The sequence below is a fragment of the Nerophis lumbriciformis genome, linkage group LG04 (assembly GCF_033978685.3).
Source record: "Nerophis lumbriciformis linkage group LG04, RoL_Nlum_v2.1, whole genome shotgun sequence".
NCBI lineage: Eukaryota > Metazoa > Chordata > Actinopteri > Syngnathiformes > Syngnathidae > Nerophis > Nerophis lumbriciformis.
Genome location: NC_084551.2, coordinates 31,070,439 through 31,091,550, shown reverse-complemented (window position 1 = coordinate 31,091,550; position 21,112 = coordinate 31,070,439). Strand labels below are relative to the sequence as shown.

The 21,112-nt window shown below is 41.9% G+C and overlaps 1 protein-coding gene across 7 annotated transcripts in view; it reads left to right on the top strand.

Annotated features, from left to right (window-relative positions):
* The first annotated feature begins 15,649 nt into the window (after positions 1-15,649).
* The window catches only part of znf1035 (zinc finger protein 1035), a 35,053-nt gene continuing 29,590 nt past the window's right edge, over positions 15,650-21,112 (top strand). The window contains exons 1-2 of one of the 7 annotated variants that reach the window (XM_072912996.1): positions 15,650-16,096; positions 16,740-16,831. Coding sequence is in view for 1 of the 7 variants with exons in the window: in XM_072912997.1 (XP_072769098.1) it covers positions 16,401-16,495; positions 16,724-16,831 (203 nt within the window). In the remaining 6 variants the exon portion in view is untranslated. Of the gene's footprint in view, positions 16,097-16,293; positions 16,496-16,723; positions 16,836-21,112 lie in introns of those variants that run through there. The other 6 variants (XM_061952141.1, XM_072912994.1, XM_061952131.1 and 3 more) reach the window with 6 other exon arrangements.

Genomic DNA, 21,112 nt, shown 5'->3' with positions numbered 1-21,112 from the left:
GCTACGCAGGACAGTCGAACCTCGGATTCAGGAGGAACAGTGTGGTTTTCGTCCTGGTCGTGGAACTGTGGACCAGCTCTATACTCTCGGCAGGGTCCTTGAGGGTGCATGGGAGTTTGCCCAACCAGTCTACATGTGCTTTGTGGACTTTGAGAAGGCATTCTACCGTGTCCCTCGGGAAGTCCTGTGGGGAGTGCTCAGAGAGTATGGGGTTTCGGACTGTCTGATCGTGGCGGTCCGCATCCTGTACGATCAGTGTCAGAGCTTGGTTCGCATTGCCGGCAGTAAGTCGGGCACATTTCCAGTGAGGGTTGGACCCCGCCAAGGCTGCCCTTTGTCACCGATTCTGTTCATAACTTTTATAGACAGAATTTCTAGGCACAATCAAGGCGTTAAAGGGATTTGGTTTTATGGCTGCAGGATTAGGTCTCTGCTTTTTGCAGATGATGTGGTCCTGATGGCTTCATCTGGCCAGGAACTTCAGCTCTCACTGGATCGGTTCGCAGCCGAGTGTGAAGCGACTGGGATGAGAATCAGCACCTCCAAGTCCGAGTCCATGGTTCTCGCCCGGAAAAGGGTGGAGTACCATCTCCGGGTTGGGGAGGAGACCCTGCCCCAAGGGGAGGAGTTCAAGTACCTCAGAGTCTTGTTCACGAGTGAGGGAAGAGTGGATCGTGACATCGACAGGCGGATCGGTACGGCGTCTTCAGTAATGCGGACGCTGTATCGATCCGTTGTGGTGAAGAAGGAGCTGAGCCGGAAGGCAAAGCTCTCAATTTACCGGTCAATCTACGTTCCCATCCTCACCTATGGTCATGAGCTTTGGGTTATGACCGAAAGAACAAGATCCCGGGTACAAGCGGCCTAAATGAGTTTCCCCTGCCGAGTGGCGGGGCTCTCCCTTAGAAATAGGCCCCGCCACATCAAGAGGAGCCAGATGAGGTGGTTCGGGCATCTGGTCAGGATGCCACCCGAACGTCTCCCTAGGGAGGTGTTTAGGGCACGTCCGACCGGTAGGAGGCCACGGGGAAGACCCAATCTCCCGGCTGGCCTGGGATTGCCTCAGGATCCCCCAGGAAGAGCTGGACGAAGTGCCTGGGGAGAGGGAAGTCTGAACTTCCCTGCTTTGGCTGCTGCCCACGCGACCCGACCTCAGATAAGCGGAAGAAGATGGATTGATGTATACTTTTGACCAAGCAGATTTGGTCACATTTTCAGTAGACCCATAATAAATTCATAATAGAACGAAACTTCATGAATGTTTTTTGTGACAAACAAGTATGTGCTCCAATCACTCTATCACAAAAAAATTAGAGTTGTCGATATTATTGGAAACTCAAGACAGCCATGACATTATGTTCTTTACAAGTGTATGTCAACTTTTGACCACAACTGTATATAATGTAGTAACAGACACGTTCATAACAATATGTAATATGACAATAGTTGCCGTATTTTGGTCATTTTAAACATTACCGGAAGTTATTTCCTCAGCGCATTTATTTCCGTTCCCATAGAAGCGCACTTCCGGCGACAAATATGTGCTTACGTCCGGAAATAAACACGAGTGTGTACTAATCATCGCAAACTTGGTAATAGATGACTGAGATGGCTATTTTTGGACAACCTTATCTTTTTGAACCTGAATATATGGAGGATGAACTGCTCGTTATAGAAGCGAGCACAGAGAGGGTGAAACATTGGAGCAGACGGAAGCCGAGAGAGTGAGGACCGATGTGACTTGACGCTGCAAATGCAGAGCTCTGAGTTAAGCTATGCCGACATAAATGTCGTGCTTACACAAAATCAACTGCAAAAAACGTTACCGGCCAGCTTGACCAAACAGACAAATGTCCATAGAGTGAGTCACTGTAATATTGACCTTGATACATGCAGCACATCGTGCTTGTTATTACAACTACAGTACATAGACTGTTGCGCGAGCTGTGTACAAAAACATTAAATGGGGGTTACAACTTTACAACTGCAATATGATTGTTCATGTTTTCAGTCAGTACAAATGTGTGTCCTATTGCATTGTGTTGTGCATTACAAACTCAAAAGCCATTCAGCTGATGACGCACATGGTAGCTTACGGCTAATGCCATTGCATGCCGTCGCAAGGCGATGTGTTCCTACACTAAATAAATAGTTTGTCAGTGTTCGCTTTTACAATAACAATGTTGTTACACCTTGGTTATTATACAGATTATGGAACGTAAATTAAGTATTGTTGGCATGTTTTGCACAGTCCAGGTAGAGAACGAGACTCTGTCCCAGGTGGAGGAGTTGAAGTATCTCGGGGTCTTGTTCACGAGTGAGGGAACGATGGAGAAGTAAATCTGCCGAAGAATCGGAGCAGCTGGGGCAGTATTGCAGTCTCTCTACCGCACTGAGATCTGAGCCAGAAGGCAAAGCTCTCGGCCTACCGAGCTAACTACATTCCTACTCTCACCTATGGTCATGAAGTGTGGGTCATGACCGAAAGAATAAGATCGCGGATACAAAATGAGTTTCCTCAGAAGGGTGGCTGGCATCTCCCTGAGAGATAGGGTGAGAAGTTCAGTCACCCGAGAGAGACTCTGATTGGAGCCGCTGCTCCTTTGCTTGAAAAGGAGCCAGCTTAGGTGGTTGGGGCATCTCGTGCAGTTGTCTCACGAGCGTTTCCTTAGAGATTGCACGTCCCACTGGGAGGAGACCCCGGGGCAGGCCAAGGACCAGATGGGGGGATTACATCTCCTCTCTGGCCTGGGAATGCTTTTGGATTCCCGAGGAGGAAGTTGCTAATGTTGCTCTGGAGAGGGAACTCCAGAGCAACGGGTCGCAGGGTCGCAGGGTTGTCCCTGCGACCCGATTCCGGCTAAGCGGTTGAAGATGGATGGATGGCGTATTTTGGATGCATTTGAAAGTGATTTTGAGGCAAAATGGATTGCAGATTAATACAAATTGGAATGTAGGAAAAAACTACTTTTGTCTTTTTGTCTCCCATAAGGATTGTGAACGATAGGCAAAATTAAAAAAAAAAAAGTGCAGTTCCCCTTTAACACATAACATGTTATTTATTACACAAAAAGCACAAAGTCAATGATGGTAAAATAAGTGTGAAAGGAAAAATTCTAAAACATTTTGTGTAAATGTATTAATTTCATCATGCCCTACACTTATCTGCCTTCTTATCATGATGTAGAAGCTATACTGTGCCCATCACCAATACTATGTGCTTTCAAAAATCTACAGTGAGCCTTATGACCCGGTGCGCTTAATGTACAGAATATGCAATTTTATTTGGTACATGGTGTAATGATAAGTGTGACCAGTAGAGGGTAGTCACACATAAGAGATACGTGTAGACTGCAAAATGACACCAGTAAACTACAACAAAACTTTAAATGTTCCATTTAGAATGTAGAACATTACACATTGCGCTCAAAAACCTGTCAGTATGTTTTAGTACGACTTTGAAGCCGCAGCACTTGATTATCTTCTGTTTCTCTATCTTCTTGTTATGGGGCATTAGTCCTCCGCTGTTGCCATTTCTAATATAAAGTAGAGCAAAGTTCTAAATTATATCTGTCAGTAGACTCGCTATGAAAGCGCTAAAAACTACCGGTGTAGTGGGTTTACATAATTCAACCACGGAACTTTAGTTATTAGAGCGTTCCGGTCGGACGTTTTTTCTTGAGACACATTTCTGGCTTGTTGTTGCACTAGAGAAGACGCTGTCGAAGGTGAGCCACGAAAATAAGACCGCCAAACGGCGCATCCTGAAGCGACTGTCAGAAAGCGACTTGTCTGTAAAACATAATCTATGCAACATTTTGACCAAAGAACCGCCATTAGATGTTATGTAGACTACAAGAAAGTGTTTTAAATTCAGAAAAAAAATCATAATATGACCCCTTTAATGCACCTTATATTCCGTATGTTGTAAATGTTTTAATGAGTTAAAAAATATATATGGTAAGACGGGTTAAAAACAATAAAAGACACAGAAGTTAAAAACAGTTAGTCCATTATTGCTCAGTCAATCTTCGGTATGTGGGTTATCTCTGCAGTCGGTCCTCAGCTCTGGGGAAAAAGCCGAATTTGAGTCTGTTTGTGTGCGTGCGTGGGGTTCTCACTCTACCCTAGGGAAGGGATGAGAAGGTGTGAGGGACCCTGCCTTATTTTTGAAGTCCGTGTGAGGAGACGTTCTGAGTGGATGTCGCCCAGGTTTAGTAGGGGGGAGCTGATAATCCCTTTGGCTGTCCTGACTACATGCTGCAGGTCCTTTTTCTCTGCATCTGTTGTATCACACAGTACAGCAGAATGTGAGAATGCTCTCATACAGTATGTGCAGTGGGAGCAAGCTGGTCAAACGTTTCCCAGGAAGCCTGTTCTTTTTCAGAGTCCTCAGAAAAAGAGCCTCTTCTGGCCTCTGATTATGTGTTCAAGCTCCAGGTCAGGTCATCGATGTGCAACCCCAGAAACTTTAAACTTGTCACTTACACTTCCTCGCCTGTGGATTTTTGCTCTTCCTTATGTCAATTATCATTTTTATTTGTATAAAAGGAGGAGGTCGTTGTCTTTACTTTAGGTGTACAATGTCTGCACCTTTTCTCTTCTATACGCTTGTTGCTTATTCCATCCTGAAAGTTTCATGAAACTCTGCCCTTAACACTTTGGGTTATGTTGTCAACTAACTAACTGACTCACTGATGGACAGACAAACCCTGTCAATCACATAACCTCCTGACGGAGGCAATCAGTCATTCGTCAGGCAAAAAGTAACAATTACTCTTCTACGTTTAAATATTTCATTAAAAATAATCCTCATCCAAGCATTGTTAATTATCTTGATTGTAGAAACCTGCACATAGGCATACAGTTCCTGACAAAAGTATTGTCGCTTGGGTACAAGTTGATCTTAAGTGCCCCTCAAATATATCGCTAATCAATTGTTTTGTACAAGAAATTGCTCATTTCAATCCCAACAGCTTTTTAAATAATGTTTTGTTGCCAAACAAAACTGCTGAAAAGCATTCTAACATTGACAGCTTAGTAAAGCCCACTGAGTCACTTTTTGCATAGACAAAAGTCTTGTCGCCTTGTCATGATACACCCAATCCTAAATTACAGCCTCATCTGTGATCATAATTGACCGGTCAATTAGTGGGCGTGTATAAAAAGAACCCCAGCACACCAGACTTTCACATCAACTGCAACTTGACCTCTGACAACATGCCTAAGATTCACCCTGAGACCAAAGTATTGATTATCCAGGGACTGAAGACCAGGTCCCCTGCTGAGGTGGCTGACACCTTCAATGTGTCTCAGCGTCAAGTACAAAGAATAAGAAAAAGATTGGAAGAGGCCGGAGATGTTTTTGAAAAGCCCAGGTCCCTCAGACCCCGCAAGACAACTGCTCTGGAGGACCATCTGTTTTTCTCGAAAATACAAGGCCAGCCCCTTTTCCACTTCAGCAGAGCTCCATCAGGCCTGGTCACCTCAGCTCCCAGTGTCAACAAGAACAGTTTGTAGAAATCTGTCTCGAAATGGCCTCCATTGTCGAATCAGTGTCCAGAAACCAGCACTAAACAAAAGGCAATTCAAAAAAATGTGTGGCATTTGCCTGCTAAAAGGATGGACCATGGAAAAGTGGCAGAAGGTGAAATTGTTAGATTAATCTTTCGGTGGAATTACATCACAGCCGCGGCAAATATTACAGGAGATCTACTGGGGCCCGCACGGATCCGAGATGCACCCAAAAAACAGTTAAGTTTGATGGCGGAAAATCATGGTTTGTGGTTACATCCAGTATGGAAGTGTGGGAGAGAATAGCAAGGTGTAAGGCAATATCAATGGCCTAAAATATCAAGAAGTATTAGCTTCTTCTTACGTACCCAACCACAAAGGGGGTCAAATTTTGCAGCAGAATGGTGCTTGATCACATACTCCAATCTCTACATCAAAGTTCCTCAAGGCAAAGAAGATTAAGGTGCTCCAGGACGACCAGTCCAGTCACCAGACATGAACATAATTGAGCATGTCTGGGGTATAATGTAATAGAAAGCATGGAAGACGAAACCAAATAATTTTATGAACTGTGGGAGGCATGTAAGACTGTTTTCTTTGCTATTCCTGATCACTTCATCAATAAATTGTATGAATCATTGTTGAACCGTATGGATGCAGTCATTTAAGCTCATGGAAGTCATACAAGATAGTAAATATGGATCTCACAGCACCACTACTTTAGTTCCCTGATGTTATGCAACATATTTCTGTATTTGAAGTAAATTATTTGTTCAATTTTTACATTAGTCTCTGTAGGCGACAATTTTTTTTGTCTTACCAAAATCTGATCTTTGTGTTCACTAAATGATTACTCATGTTTCAGTGAAGCAAATGTATTTTGTATCACTTCATCCATACATTTCCTACCGCTTGTCCCTCTCAGGGCCGGGGGGTGCTGGAGGCTATTCCAGCTGCATTCGGGCGGAAGGCTGTGTATACCCTGGACAAGTCGCCAACTAATTGCAGGGCCAACATAGATAGACAGACAACATTCTATTAAACATAATTTGGGAGGGTTTTAACTTTCATATGAGCCATTTCTGAAACCAATGGATTAATTCAAATTTAGGTTATAAGCTGTTGTTTCTACAAAATGGATAAGTGACGACTTTTGTCAGGGACTGTATAAACAAAGTTGAGCTGGAGGAATTTTGTTGAAATGATAGTGAAAGCTATTTTCCACACAACTGTGCCTCTTCATTGTTCATTGGCTATCTAGGTAAAGGAGAGTCGGAGACTGCATTCTCTTTATGCCTGACATGCCTTCCATTCAAATGCTCCCGCATCACAGACATATAGCTGTGGGAAGCAAGGTCCTTTTCTGCTCGGAAAAATACAACCAATGATGAGGTCGCGACTTGTCTAGGGTGTACCCCGCCTTCCGGCCGAATGTAGCAGAGATAGGCTCCAGCAAAATGGATGGATGGATAGATGTCACCGACTACAGTTATCGACAAAATAATTTGTCTGCGACAAATTATATTATCGATATTCTTCAACAACGTTGAGTAATTGTTGCACCCCTCGTATCACACAGGGTTTGTATGGTTGTGGTAGGCATGGGGGGGGTTCAGCACATGTAACCTGACTCATTCATAGACTGCGTGGCTCGGTTGGTAGAGCGGCCGTGCCAGCAACTTGAGGGTTCCTGGTTCGATCCCCTAGTCACGTCCGTTGTGTCCTTGAGCAAGACACTTCTCCCTTGCTCCTGATGGGTTGTGGTTAGGGCCTTGCATGACAGCTCTCACCATCAGTGTGAATGCATGTGTGAATGTGGAAATAGTGTCAAAGCTCTTTGAATACCTTGAAGGTAGAAATGCGTGATACAAGTGTAACCCATTTACCATTTACTTGGCTTCCGTGTTCTTCCTGGGTTGGGTTTGCTTGCTCCTAGCTGTCTTGGTTGAGGTTATTCCTGGCATATTGGCAGAACTGGCTCCTACGTTCCCTGTGGTACTTTGGGGCCTGCACTCTGTGCACACTGCACCATTAAAACAAAAATGTTTTAATAATGAGAAAAATAAATATATCAATATAAAGACTTTATTATGGCTTATATACCTGATACTATATTAGGTATTGATATTTGCCTCGATCACTCCTACTTTACATTGAAGCTTAAGCGGTTAGCATGTTTTTTGTGTTCTGCGAAATGTTTAGCATGCCTAGCCATTCCTTGTTCTCTATTTCTTACTTACTTATAAGAAACGGTTTATTTTCCTGAAATAAAGGCGAGTATTCATAGTGGAAGTGGCACTGCACTGTTGATAGACATTCGTCGCACTGAGACGTCGTCGCATTAGTTGCAGATTGTTCTCAAATTCTACCTGGTGTTCATGCAAAACAAGCAGCACCCTCCTGGAATTGCACAGCCAGAGCAGAAGGTCTTCTCGAAAATTAGTTGTAAGCCCTCTGAGGGAATCATGTATACACTGGACATGTTATCAAAAAACAAATAGGTAAAACATGGATATGGGAGTGTTGCATGTGTAAGTAACTCTTGATTATTGCCTGTCCTTTTTTTTACGGTTTCTTTTTTCAGTCACGACATCAACCATAACAATGCTACTTCTTGTACTTATACCAACAATTTTATGCTGTCAGTTCAAGGGTTGTTTGAAGGTACACTGGAAGTCACGCAACAAGTGTGCATGGCGAGCCAACAACCCGTACGCTGGTGCCTCTACACAGGGGTATTATTATATAACTATTTCACTTACTAGCATGTAGGCTACACAGTAAGGAGTTAAAATCTCAGTTTTGGCATCTCTGTGTGGAGTTTCAATGTTCTCCCTGTGGGTTTTCTACAGGTATTCTGGCTTCCTCCTACATGTTTGTGCAATTGAAGACTTTAAATTGTCCATTAATATGAATGTAAGTATGAATGGTTGCTTGTCTATAAGTGCCCTGCAATTGGCTTTCTCGCGGCCCTAGTGAAGATAAGCGGTGTACAAAATGGATGAATGGTTAGTCCTAATATTTTACAGGTCTGCCGGTAAAATTCAAAAGACCGACTGGTCAATCTCCATTGACGTGTTAGCGACCCCTGCCCTAAAGCAATATAATCACAATAGTTATTTAAACCTTAAATGATTTGTATCCCATTTTTGTCTTTCAGATAAAGGAAAACCAAAACGGAAGTGAACGTGCTACCTGGAGGGACACATTTTGAGGCCAAGTTTGTTGAAATACTGTGGACTTTTTATCCCACCCATGGAAATCTTTTTTTGTGAGAGTCTGAAAAAATTTCACTTGGTGTCTCATTTTGAAAAGTGATGCCTTCAGCACATGGACCACATAATTTCATCATGGAAAGGCAGAAATCAAGTAGTTTCTCTCCAGCACCACTTGGTGGAGAAGCATGTACCTTCATCTGCACAGAGTGTGGCGATGGGTTCCCTCATTACACTCAAGTTATCGCTCACATGACCATCCATGGACCTTTAGAATCCTTTTCCTTTGATGGCTCATCCAACGGGTTTGAAGTCCCTCGGGAATATGTGCTCCAAGAAAATGGCACATTGGCAGTTGTAAATGGCTTTTCAGTGTCACAATCTTCTCCAAAACCAGCATCTCCTGAAGCTTTGCCTCACTTCCCATCTGCTCTTCCTAAACCACCGTCTCCAAATCCCCAAGTTCAAATCCAAAAACCACAGTTGTCCAATGCAGATGTCAATATACCAAAGCCATCACCGTTGAATGTTGAAAAGCCTCAGAAAGGCCATTATCGCTGCGAAATATGTAGTAAATCATTCAACACCCTGCAGAGTTTACGTCGTCACCAGCAGTATAATAACACAGAGGAAGGTTACAAGTGTACTTTGTGCTGCAAGGCTTTTGTGAGTAGACTACAACTGAAAGCACACTTCCAAGACCATGCAAGGCAACCGTTTCACTGCTGCAGTCATTGTGGAAAGCGATTTGTTAAAGCGTATGCTTTGGTTGCTCATGAAAAAGAAAATCACCTCATTACCAATACTGGTAATGCTGAGAATAATGGAGAAAAGCCTTTGAAAAAAACGTATCCTTGTCGGATGTGCAAGTTACATTTCTTTTGGATATCAGATTTTCAAACCCATACACTGAATCACTGCAAAGGTAGAGAGCTTAACACAAACATCAGTGACATACCTTTGGAAAACTGCTACAGTAATGGCACACTTTTTGACATTGAGAATGGTAATGAAGATGTTGGTGATAATACGAGTCAGATCGACATATCGTACAAATGTGGTTTTTGTGGGGACCATTTCCAAAAACTAACAGCCCTTAAGAAGCATCGTCTGACGCATCAGACGCAGGAGGAAATAGATCTGCTGGATCAAGACTCCTTAATCCCTAAACGAAAAATAAAGCCTAGATCTAGACGTAGAAGGGCAAGTCAAAATGGAAAGCTGTTCTCCTGCAAACTCTGTCCAAGAGTTTTCAATCATTCGAGTAGTTTGTCAAGGCACATGAGGTACCATAAAGGAACAATGCATCAATGTACACTTTGTGGTAGACGTTTCCCTCAGCGCTGTGATCTCACACACCATGTAGCTCGGTTTCACAAAGACAATGAACGAACAGCACAGGATGGAAAACAACAATCAGGGAAACAAGGCCGGGCCAATTACAAGTGTCTAGAATGTGGGAAGACATTTGGGCTGATGTATGTTTACCAGCGACACTTGACATATCACAAAAAAGGTCGTAATAAGTGTCACTTATGTTCAGCTCATTTCATGACGGCTTCAGCACTTGGAGTTCACCTCCAGAATCACCCAAACGGTGAATCAAAATGTGATGTGGACCTGTCATCTCCGGTCAGTGACACAAATGTCAATTCTGCCCTGGTCACGAAGAGTAATGCAGAAAACATAGAAGAGGAGGACATGGTTGACCATACCCCAAATGACAAAAGGCATGTGGACAATATGGAGGAGGATGACTTGGTTGACTGTAGTCCAAATGACATGAGTCATGCAGACAATAAAAAGGAGAACATGGTTGGCCATACACCAAATGACAAAAGCCATGTGGACAATATGGACGAGGATGACTTGGCCGACTGTAGCCAAAACGACAAGAGTCATTTGGACAATATAGAGAATGATGACTTGGTCGACCATACCCCAAATGAAAAGGGTCCTGTGGACAATATAAAGAAGGATGACTTGGTCGACGATAACCCAAATGAAAAGGGTCCTGTGGACAATATAGAGGAGGATGACTTGGTCGACCACAGCCCAAACGACAAGAGTCATGTGGACAATATAGAAGATAATGACATGGTTGACCGTACCCCAAACAACAAAGACAATTCAGAGGTTCTTTATGAATGTACTGAGTGCACAGAGACATTCTCATGCTCTGAAACCTTTCTTCAACACCAGACTTCTCATGTATCCAAAAATAATAGTTAAATTTGATGTTATTGGTCAGGAGTTGCGCAATTTCTTTAGATAGATGCTTTTTTATTAACCTCAAAATATAATTTGCAAACAATGCATACCATTTCATTTTGATATGAAGTTTGTCATGATAATAAAATGGTTTTATACGATTTTCTGTGGCATTCAACATGAGTAACAAAGCTTTCTGATTTTTTTATATCAAAAAATATCACCAACTGACTGGAGACATTACAAATGTTAAAAAGTGTTGCAATGATAACCTAGCTTTGTGATTTTAATGTTTAATTTGTATGTATCATTTCGTTTTTTAGGTTGTTTTTTTAAATGTTTCCATTAAATGTGTATCGATATTCCTGGATATTCCTGGCCACCTGTTTTTCTTATTCCTCATGGTCATGGTATGACAGTATACACTTCAAGTAACTCATGTTTCTTTTGGCAGTGTCTTACACTAATTGGTTACAAAAAATGCAAGTATATTTTTAATGTTTGGCCACATTCACCAAACAAATCTCCAGTAGTATTAGAAATCCCTTGGCATGCATTCTGTGGCTAAACATATAGTTACTACTTTGCTTATCTGCTCTATGGCCGAGAGTGGCACAGTGAGCTTTCCTTCAGAGAATGTGTTTGGAGCCCGCCTTACTCGCAAAAAAAAAACTAAGCATGTTTTATAAATTTATGTAACTGAAGTTAGCTGCTCTGCCGCTCCTGAAATCGTCTGGCTCCTCCTAGATACTTTGTTTCCTTATTCTAAGCTTCAAATGTTGTTTTTCTTCTATATTCATGTGCATACACAATTTACTGTTATTTGCAGTGGGTGCACAATTATAACAGTTGTATCAGTTATCAGGGACAAAGGTATTTTCTTTCATCGAAAGAGTCTCGATATGGACATGCCCTTGAAGGTTGTCTGGCACTACTTCATACTCATAACCTCTGCCAAAGCTGTAATGTTTTTGGTTGTGGTGTATGTTTTTACGTTATTAAACATTTGGTGCAGATAAAAACACTGATTCAATATTATAATTATTTTTGTATTGGTAAAATATAACTACAGTTAAAATTCCATGGGAGATGAATGACTATTATGTGTTTGGCAGTTGTTAACTTACCAATTTACCACCAATGAAACACTTAATGGGTATGACAAATTACACATTTTGGTGATTTGTTTTCAGTGGAACAACTTTTCTGTTTTAGATATTTTATCACTAAATACTCTATTACACTAACCACAAAGCTAGGAATTTAGACTTTAAAAGGTGTCATATTAGTATATTTTATCTACATATTAAAAATGGTGCTTCTTTGGTCCAAATGTTTGCATAAATTGTTTTACAGACCATCTTCAAGCTACTCTCTGTCTCTTCAGGATGCGTCATTTTGTGGGCGGTCTTATTTACGTGCCTCCACTTTGACTGTGTTTTCTCTTAGTCAGCCATGTTTTGGTTTTTAGCACTTCCATATAGAGTCTACTGACAGATATAAGTTAGAAATATACACTACTTTGTATTAGAAATGGCAACAGCAGAGAATGCATGTGCATGTACGAGCCAGTCTGCCCCCAAAAAGAGGATGGAAAAAAGAAGGAACGATAATGGCGGACTTGCGCAAAGCATTTCGGGTATAACTTTACCATATATAGAGATATCTGCTGAAATCACTAATGGGAAAAACGTCACCAAAGAGGCTAATTCCAAACGGTTCGTTTAAAGGAAGTATGAAAGAAGGCAAAATTGTCTTATAAATATCTCGCCATGCCTCCATGGTTTGATTTCAACTTTTTGGGGCTTATGCAGATCCCAAATACACAAAACGGGTTCCAATACGTATTAAAAGTTGTTTTTGCATGATAGGGTTCCTTTAACACTATTTGTCATCACTGAACAATGAGTTTTTCTGACTAAAGGTCTGGACCCAAAGTAGGTCATTGGACAGGTTTGATTCGGTCACCGATTCTTGAACAGTGGACTTAGTTTCTGGGCAAATGCTGTTTTGTTTTTTGTCACAGCAAACAAAAGAATATGTGGGCCCACTTTTGACACATGGTATCTTCAACATATTATTTTGAGGTCACAGTCATGTAAACCAACTGGGTTAGTTGTCCTTACTTTGGATCAATGACCAATGACCAAATGGAAAAGCACTTTGAGAGCGCAGACCTCCGCTAAGCCCTATCTACCATTGGTAAAGAATCAATTTAAAAAAATCTCGAATCCAGACAGTGATCCGAATCACTCCCAAAATCGAATCACTTGCTCCATTTCGGATTTTTCTTGAAGGTGTCATCAAAACCCACCTATAACTTTTTGAGCTATGCTGCTAAATAACAGACAGGCAAACCCCAGCGACTATATACCTTGATCAAAAATGTCTTTATTAACAAGGCCTTGTAAGTGCTACAGCCTTGCGGGAGCTATGAACCTCAACATTTCTTACCACTCTTGATGCTGGTTCCCTTTTTGAATCGGTCAATTTACCCACAGCTGACAAGTCAGCCTTACATGCCTCACCTTCCAAATGATAGCCATGGAAATGTTAACTGCTTTTAACAGATTTTCAACTTGTCCGTAAATAATTTTTGGAGTCATATTGAGCCACCCAAAGACACACAATAAATCACTGAGCAATGTTAGTGACTGTCTCCAATGCTGAGCGGGCGACACACATACCCACAATGGCTGCAAAGAACGGCGTAGAGTGATACACAATTGCAGTACAACATGGTGACAATAATCTGGATCACCACCAAAATCTATTGACTTGTTCTTTATCCCATTTCTGAAATTTCCTAAAAGTTTCAGTCTGGTGATCAAGCTGGCATAAAGGACTAAAGGTTGTCACATTGTACTGTATACTACTTTCTCCTGGTTTGAGTTTGAACATACTTGCAGCATGTTGTGGTATTGAAAAATGTGTGAAGCTGTTGCGCCTCTTCTGGAGTCTTCTGGATCTTCCCAGAGTAGGACCACCTAACTTTGAAAATCCCTGTTCGTCCTGTTGATGGTGATGGGGAAGCTGTAGCCAATCCCAGCTGTCTTATAACAGTAGGCTGGGTACATTTGGGCTGTTGGCCAGTCAATCGCAGGGTTTTAAAATTTCTTCCCAATCTGCATGTTGCATATGATTTGTCTAGTCCTATTCCCATAGGCTATGCTTTTGTATCACTGGGAGTCCCCAATCAGAGATGTCAACTCTTTCAAGTACATACTTGTCCTATTTGTTAACAAACAATATATTTGTCAGGTTTTGTTCAATGGTGAACCATTAGTTTGCAGCCCTTGGTAGTGTAGAAGTTGTCATTGCTGACCTGAAACGCAGCTTTTGCAGGCTCAATTCCCGGTTAGTGTCCCATTCACAACGCTGTGTGACTTATTGGCCAGGGTGTAGTATGACGTATTCCGTAAGTCATCTGGAATTGCCCCCAGCTTCCTCTTCAGCCCTCAATGATTAGGGAAATTGATGGTAGAATGCGTTAGTCAGATTTTCTGGTCTCAAAGTAAGTAAAGTTTGCATAGTCTCATCTGTACATTGCAGTGGTTCTTATAATTCAAGGCTGAATAAAGAGATACTAGATGGTCCTTTTATTTGAAAAATGGTGGGACGCCAACCGTAAAACAGTGCTTACAATGCCCTAAAGTTTCACTTTCAATTTATCTTGCAACGGAAACTACGCCGTGTCATTCTTTATAAACACCAACTGAAATAAAGGTTTGGTTCGCTAAAAGGACAATCAACATAAACAGAAAATTATTTTACTGGGTTACATCACAGCTCATGAAAGTATTCTGCAGGGACACAGGCACAGTCAAAGATTGTGATCCCTTTACTTAAAACAGTATCACAAATGGATTCACCAATAATGACCACATTCAAAGCAAGTATAAAGATAGATTAGGCTTGCCACAGCTGATGGTCCACAGTCTTCGTTCTGACATCTATCCGCGACCGATCTTGCCTGCAGCCGGACTCCTGCTGTGACCTAGATTGTGCTAGTGCTGCTCCCAATAGCAATACAACATATAGTATTTTTTTCACCACAGCGCCATCTTCTGAACCTAGGGAGAAACTATCGCGCCTGCCCTAATTAAAAAACGACCTGGTACAGTATACCTTACCTCAAAGTCGATTATGTAACCACTTCCCTTGCTTCCTTTCAGCTCTCCCCCCACACACACTCCACATGAGCAGATGCAGCAGGGAGGTATCTCAAGTTTTTTTTTTTGCTAGTTCCACAAACATCAGTCATTAATACATGTTAAACTAGATACCTGTCTCTAAAAGGCAGGTCTACTCATTTTATTGCCACACTAACTTAAATGCCACAATGTAGCAATTTAAAAATGTATACCAACATAATAAAGAAACTACAATTTCATGATGAAAGCCTTTTTTTCTACACTTCCAGGAGCGAATGGCGTTCAGTTACTGTTAAACCACTAGGGTCTGGTCCCCAAGGAAACCTTCTCTAAGTCTGAAGCACTGCAGCCATTTTGTAGCAATCCTGCTGACAAAATGGTTGTCTGTGACGGATTAACCCTTTAGGTATCAACCAGGGCACAGAGTCCTGAGCAGGAGCAGCCCCACTAACAGAGATTCTGCTGATGAAAGACCAACACTGAAGTATGGAAACAGAATGTGGGCACATTTAAACCTCAATGATGACTTTACCCTGCAGCGCAGAGTCTGGCAAACGCGCACAGTAGCAGCAGAACACCGGGGAGGGTAGGACTGACTGCAACTGCAAGGAGCCTCTTATGGCTGCTCCGACCGGAAGCAGTCGAGCATGATCCGACTCAGGCAGCGGCAGCCACAGAGCGAAAAGGGGCGGGATCTTATCGGGTCTCTGCAATTTGTTATTGGTCCAAAGCAAAACGAATTGCGGCACATTGAGCCACATTGTCTGGAAATCCGCAAAGGAAGAAAATGGAGGCTGGTGGTGATGTGGTGCGGGTATTCGCACGACGGCCATGCTAGACTTTTTGCGGAGAACATCCAAAAGGATTCTGCGACCACTGTCACCTCCTTGTGGCGTTGATAACCCAGAAGCCCCCGTCGACTAAGAAGAACGGCGAAGAAAAAACGGACTATTGCCGCGCAAGACGACAAAGCACTTGAGAAGACGACGGGCCACTTGAACGGTGAGGTCTGAATGCTAGCTGTTTGTTATCCGAGGTGGCTAAGCTAACGTGCTAGCAAGCTAGTGCGTGTTAGCCCACTAAAGACACCCAGGACAGACACCAACGACATACTGAAAGAGAAATAGAAGGAACTAGTCATGCCACTCCTGATACATCATTGTTTTGGAGGGGCGTGTTTAACCTGTCTGCTATCCTATAATGTCACCGGCTGTAGGCCATAACTACTAACAACACAGGTCGCATTTGTTTATCTATTTATAGTACACATCTGGGCAGTCCACTTTGGAAATTATCTGTATCAATTATGACCCACTTTCGCCCCACAATCCATATTTGCGAGCATCATATTATAAAAAACGTGTTTATTTCTTCAATTTTATATGGATATACCTACAGCAGGTGTGCATAAATTCATAGTTGTGACGGTTTAGTTATGTTTATGCTATATAACAGGAACACTCTCTGCATTGGAAATGCAGTCATAATATTTTGTGTTTTTGCTGAAAAGTTACTTTCCATGTAATTTGCTCTGTTTTTGTGTGTGTGTGTTTGGGAAGCTTGGGGGTTCACCAAAGAAAGTCATTTTAGAAATTGAGAATCTTAAAACAACTGTTTATTGATGCACAGGTTCTATTCACTGAAGGAAGAAAACGACACAGAATTCCAGCTGCAAACTGACTCCAGTCCATTCCAGCACGTTGGTGAATTCAAGGAACTTCTTTATTCACTCTCCAGGCAGGTAATATTTAAATTGTTGCGTGTCTTGCATTCCAATTTCACACATTCAAAATCGCCCCACTTGTCAATAATCAGGTGCTTCATTTATACAAAATTGAGCAGGCACAAAACATGGCTTGAAAGTACAAACCCCGTTTCCATATGAGTTGGGAAATTGTGTTGGATGTAAATATAAACGGAATACAATGATTTGCAAATCCTTTTCAACCCATATTCAATTGAATGCACTACAAAGACAAGATATTTGATGTTCAAACTCATAAACTTTTTTTTTTTTTGCAAATAATAAATAACTTAGAATTTCATGGCTGCAACACATGCCAAAGTAGTTGGGAAAGGGCATGTTCACCACTGTGTTACATGGCCTTTCCTTTTAACAACACTCAGTAAACGTTTAGGAGGAGACACATTTTTTAAGCTTCTCAGATGGAATTCTTTCCCATTCTTGCTTGATGTACAGCTTAAGTTGTTCAACAGTCCGGGGGTCTCCGTTGTATTTTAGGCTTCATAATGCGCCACACATTTTCAATGGGAGACAGGTCTGGACTACAGGCAGGCCAGTCTAGTACCCGCACTCTTTTACTATGAAGCCACGTTGATGTAACACGTGGCTTGGCATTGTCTTGCTGAAATAAGCAGGGGCGTCCATGGTAACGTTGCTTGGATGGCAACATATGTTGCTCCAAAACCTGTATGTACCTTTCAGCATTAATGGCGCCTTCACAGATGTGTAAGTTACCCATGTCTTCGGCACTAATACACCCCCATACCATCACAGATGCTGGCTTTTCCACTTTGCGCCTATAACAATCCGGATGGTTCTTTTCTTCTTTGGTCCGGAGGACACGACGTCCACAGTTTCCAAAAACAATTTGAAATGTGGACTCGTCAGACCACAGAACACTTTTCCACTTTGTATCAGTCCATCTTAGATGGGCTCAGGCCCAGCAAAGCCGACGGCGTTTCTGGGTGTTGTTGATAAACGGTTTTCGCCTTGATAGGAGAGTTTTAACTTGCACTTACAGATGCAGCGACCAACTGTAGTTACTGACAGTGGGTTTCTGAAGTGTTCCTGAGCCTGTGTGGTGATATCCTTTACACACTGATGTCGCTTGTTGATGCAGTACAGCCTGAGGGATCGAAGGTCACGGGCTTAGCTGCTTACGTGCAGTGATTTCTCCAGATTTTCCGAACCCTTTGATGATATTACGGACCGTAGATGGTGAAATCCCTAAATTTCTTGCAATAGCTGGTTGAGAAAGGTTTTTCTTAAACTGTTCAACAATTTGCTCACGCATTTGTTTACAAAGTGGTGACCCTCGCCCCATCCTTGTTTGTGAATGACTGAGCATTTCATGGAATCTACTTTTATACCCAATCATGGCACCCACCTGTTCCCAATTTGCCTGTTCACCTGTGGGATGTTCCAAATAAGTGTTTGATGAGCAATCCTCAACTTTATCAGTATGTATTGCCACCTTTCCCAACTTCTTTGTCACATGTTGCTGGCATCAAATTCTAAAGTTAATGATTATTTGCAAAAAAAATGTTTATCAGTTTGAACATCAAATATATTGTCTTTGTAGCATATTCAACTAAGTATGGGTTGTAAATGATTTGCAAATCATTGTATTCCAATTATAATTACATCTAACACAATTTCCCAACTCATATGGAAACAGTGTTTGTAGAATACAGTGACACCTAGGCTGACAGGTTCCCCATCTCACAAGTTTTTGAGGATACCAGCTGTCTCTAGGTTGTTTTTTATGCTTATGAAACTTTTCTTACAAAGTTTGTGCTTATTCTACAGTAAGTATTTCACTGTCGTTTAAATATTGTTGTTTATGTTCTTTTGTGTTTGCTGTGCCTTAATATAACTACGAAGACCTGGTTGTGCAAATAAACTAACGTCCTGTAAAATCGTATTGTGATTGGTGGTGCAATCAACTGTATTTTTATTGTCCATTTTCTTAACAGAAACAAAAAGCTTTGTTGTTGTTGTTTTGCAGGTAAGACAAGTGTTTTATTCGACACGGATGACCACATTATAGCGTCTTTGGTGATAATTGTTGGCATCAATAAAATATCCTTAATAGTAATAAGACAATATATTCTCAAATCTCTCGAAGCCTCAACAGCATATACTGAATCTTGATATCGTTAGCAAACATTGCTTAACAACATTTATAGCTAAATAATGTGACAAAATATGATATGGCCTTTTTTTAATATCTCGATCTTTTGCTTTAGCCTTGAATGAACACTTGATGCATATAATCACAGCAGTATGATGATTCTATGTGTCTACATTAAAACATTCTTGTTTTTCTTGGGAATTAATTCTTCCTTCATTTGTTACCAGATTCGCACCTTCTTTCTCTCGTATTACCACTCGCATCACAGTTAACGTTACACATGTCGCTACCTCTCTGCTGCGCGAGGGCGTATATGTATGTGACGTATGACGTGACCGTATGTGACGTATGTAAGAAGGTGCGCTTGTCTGTCTGTGAGAAGGAGAGACAAGACAGAGTGGGAAGAGCCTGTAGTGTAATGCCAGCAGCTAAAAGCAACTGCGTGAGAACGTATACTCGAATATCACGATATAGTCATTTTCTATATCGCACAGAGACAAACCCGCGATATAACGCGTATACCGATATATCGCCCAGCCCTACTTTAAACCTTTCAAAATATGCCCAAATCTGCACTGATTTGGGTAAATAAACAGAAGCCTAATGTGACTACGGACCATCAACTGAAACCCGGATGTGCCTCTGGGTCACATGATTGCAACCCAGCTACACCGGTACTATTGTGCTAGTTACTCCAACAGCAGGGACACATTTTTTAGTACATGTTATATCAGAGGAGTGGAATCTTTGCAGACATATAAACAAAAAGTCTGATTAAAAATATTTAGATATAAAAAATGCCTTTTCTGATTAGATTAGTGGATGTTTTGATTCTCCCAGTCGGGACCAAAACAGTCACATTGACGTTCTCTGTGCCTGCAAGTCTGCGCACGGGGCAGGATTACTAGTGAGCTGCAGCAGATAGTGAAACTAAAGTCACTGATCCTTTCAAATGTTGTGTTTCAACTTCTATGCCAGTTTTAGTCATATTGCTTTATTTTGTTCTTCTGGGCTGCACTTTTAGCTGTGTCAGGGGACGAGCCACAACGCGATTGAACATTAATTGCGTCGTGAGGAGACTGACTTTTGCGACGGTGGTACGAGATTGTCGCATACACAAACGCACGCAAACGTACACAAACACACACACTTTCACAGACACGCACAGGATCACGTTCAGTAAATGTGAATTGTCTCCTGCAGGATTATACCGAGCATTGTTGCTTACCTACGGTTTACTACTGCGGTAACTTATAACAGACATTTCCGCCATGTTTGATCGAGGAAATATGCCAACAGCTGATCACCGTGATCAAACTCAAATTAATCACCATCAACGATCACGATCATACCGTCACCCAGCCCTACCGTCTGCTTCTTGCAGCCATAATAATGTGTGCATATGGTGATTACCGACACTGGTAAAGTTACAGACCAACTTTTAATTTATCGTTCGGTTAATTAGTTCGAGCCTAAATTTGAAATTAAGGCCTTTTTAAAGGGATCAACTTTACCCCCCCCAAGAAGAGCCTTGGGTAAAGTGTCACAGCAGTCAATCCTGAATTCAGTAAATTTATTTTGAAAATGTATGTCGGGCCGTGGGCCACCAATTGATCGAGAGCATTGCGTCTAGTTCTTCTTTCGTGTAACGTCAGATGTCCAACTCGGTGTCGCGTAGCCATACCCGCATCTCTGGTCCTAGGTCAGGGGTAGGCAACCTTTACCACTCAAAGAGCCATTTTGACCACTTTCACAAATTAAAGAAAACAATGGGAGCCACAAAACTCTTTTGAAATTTAAAATGAAATAACACTGCATACAAGGGTTTTTTTTGCTTTGTGCTATGTATAAACCAGGGGTCTCAGACACGCGGCCCGCACCGTAATATGAAAATGTAATGTTAGTGCGGCCCGCAAGTTTTATTTGAATGGCGCTTGACAGCATCATACTTGCCAACCCTCCCGATTTTTCCGGGAGACTCCCGAATTTCGGGGCAACTATTCTCTCAAACGTCTGCTGATTTTCACCCAAACAACAATAATAAGGGCGTGCCGTGATGGCACAGCATTTAACGCCCTCTACAACCTGTACAAACAGCGTGTCAGCCCAGCCACACGTTGTATGCAGCTTCTGCTTGCGC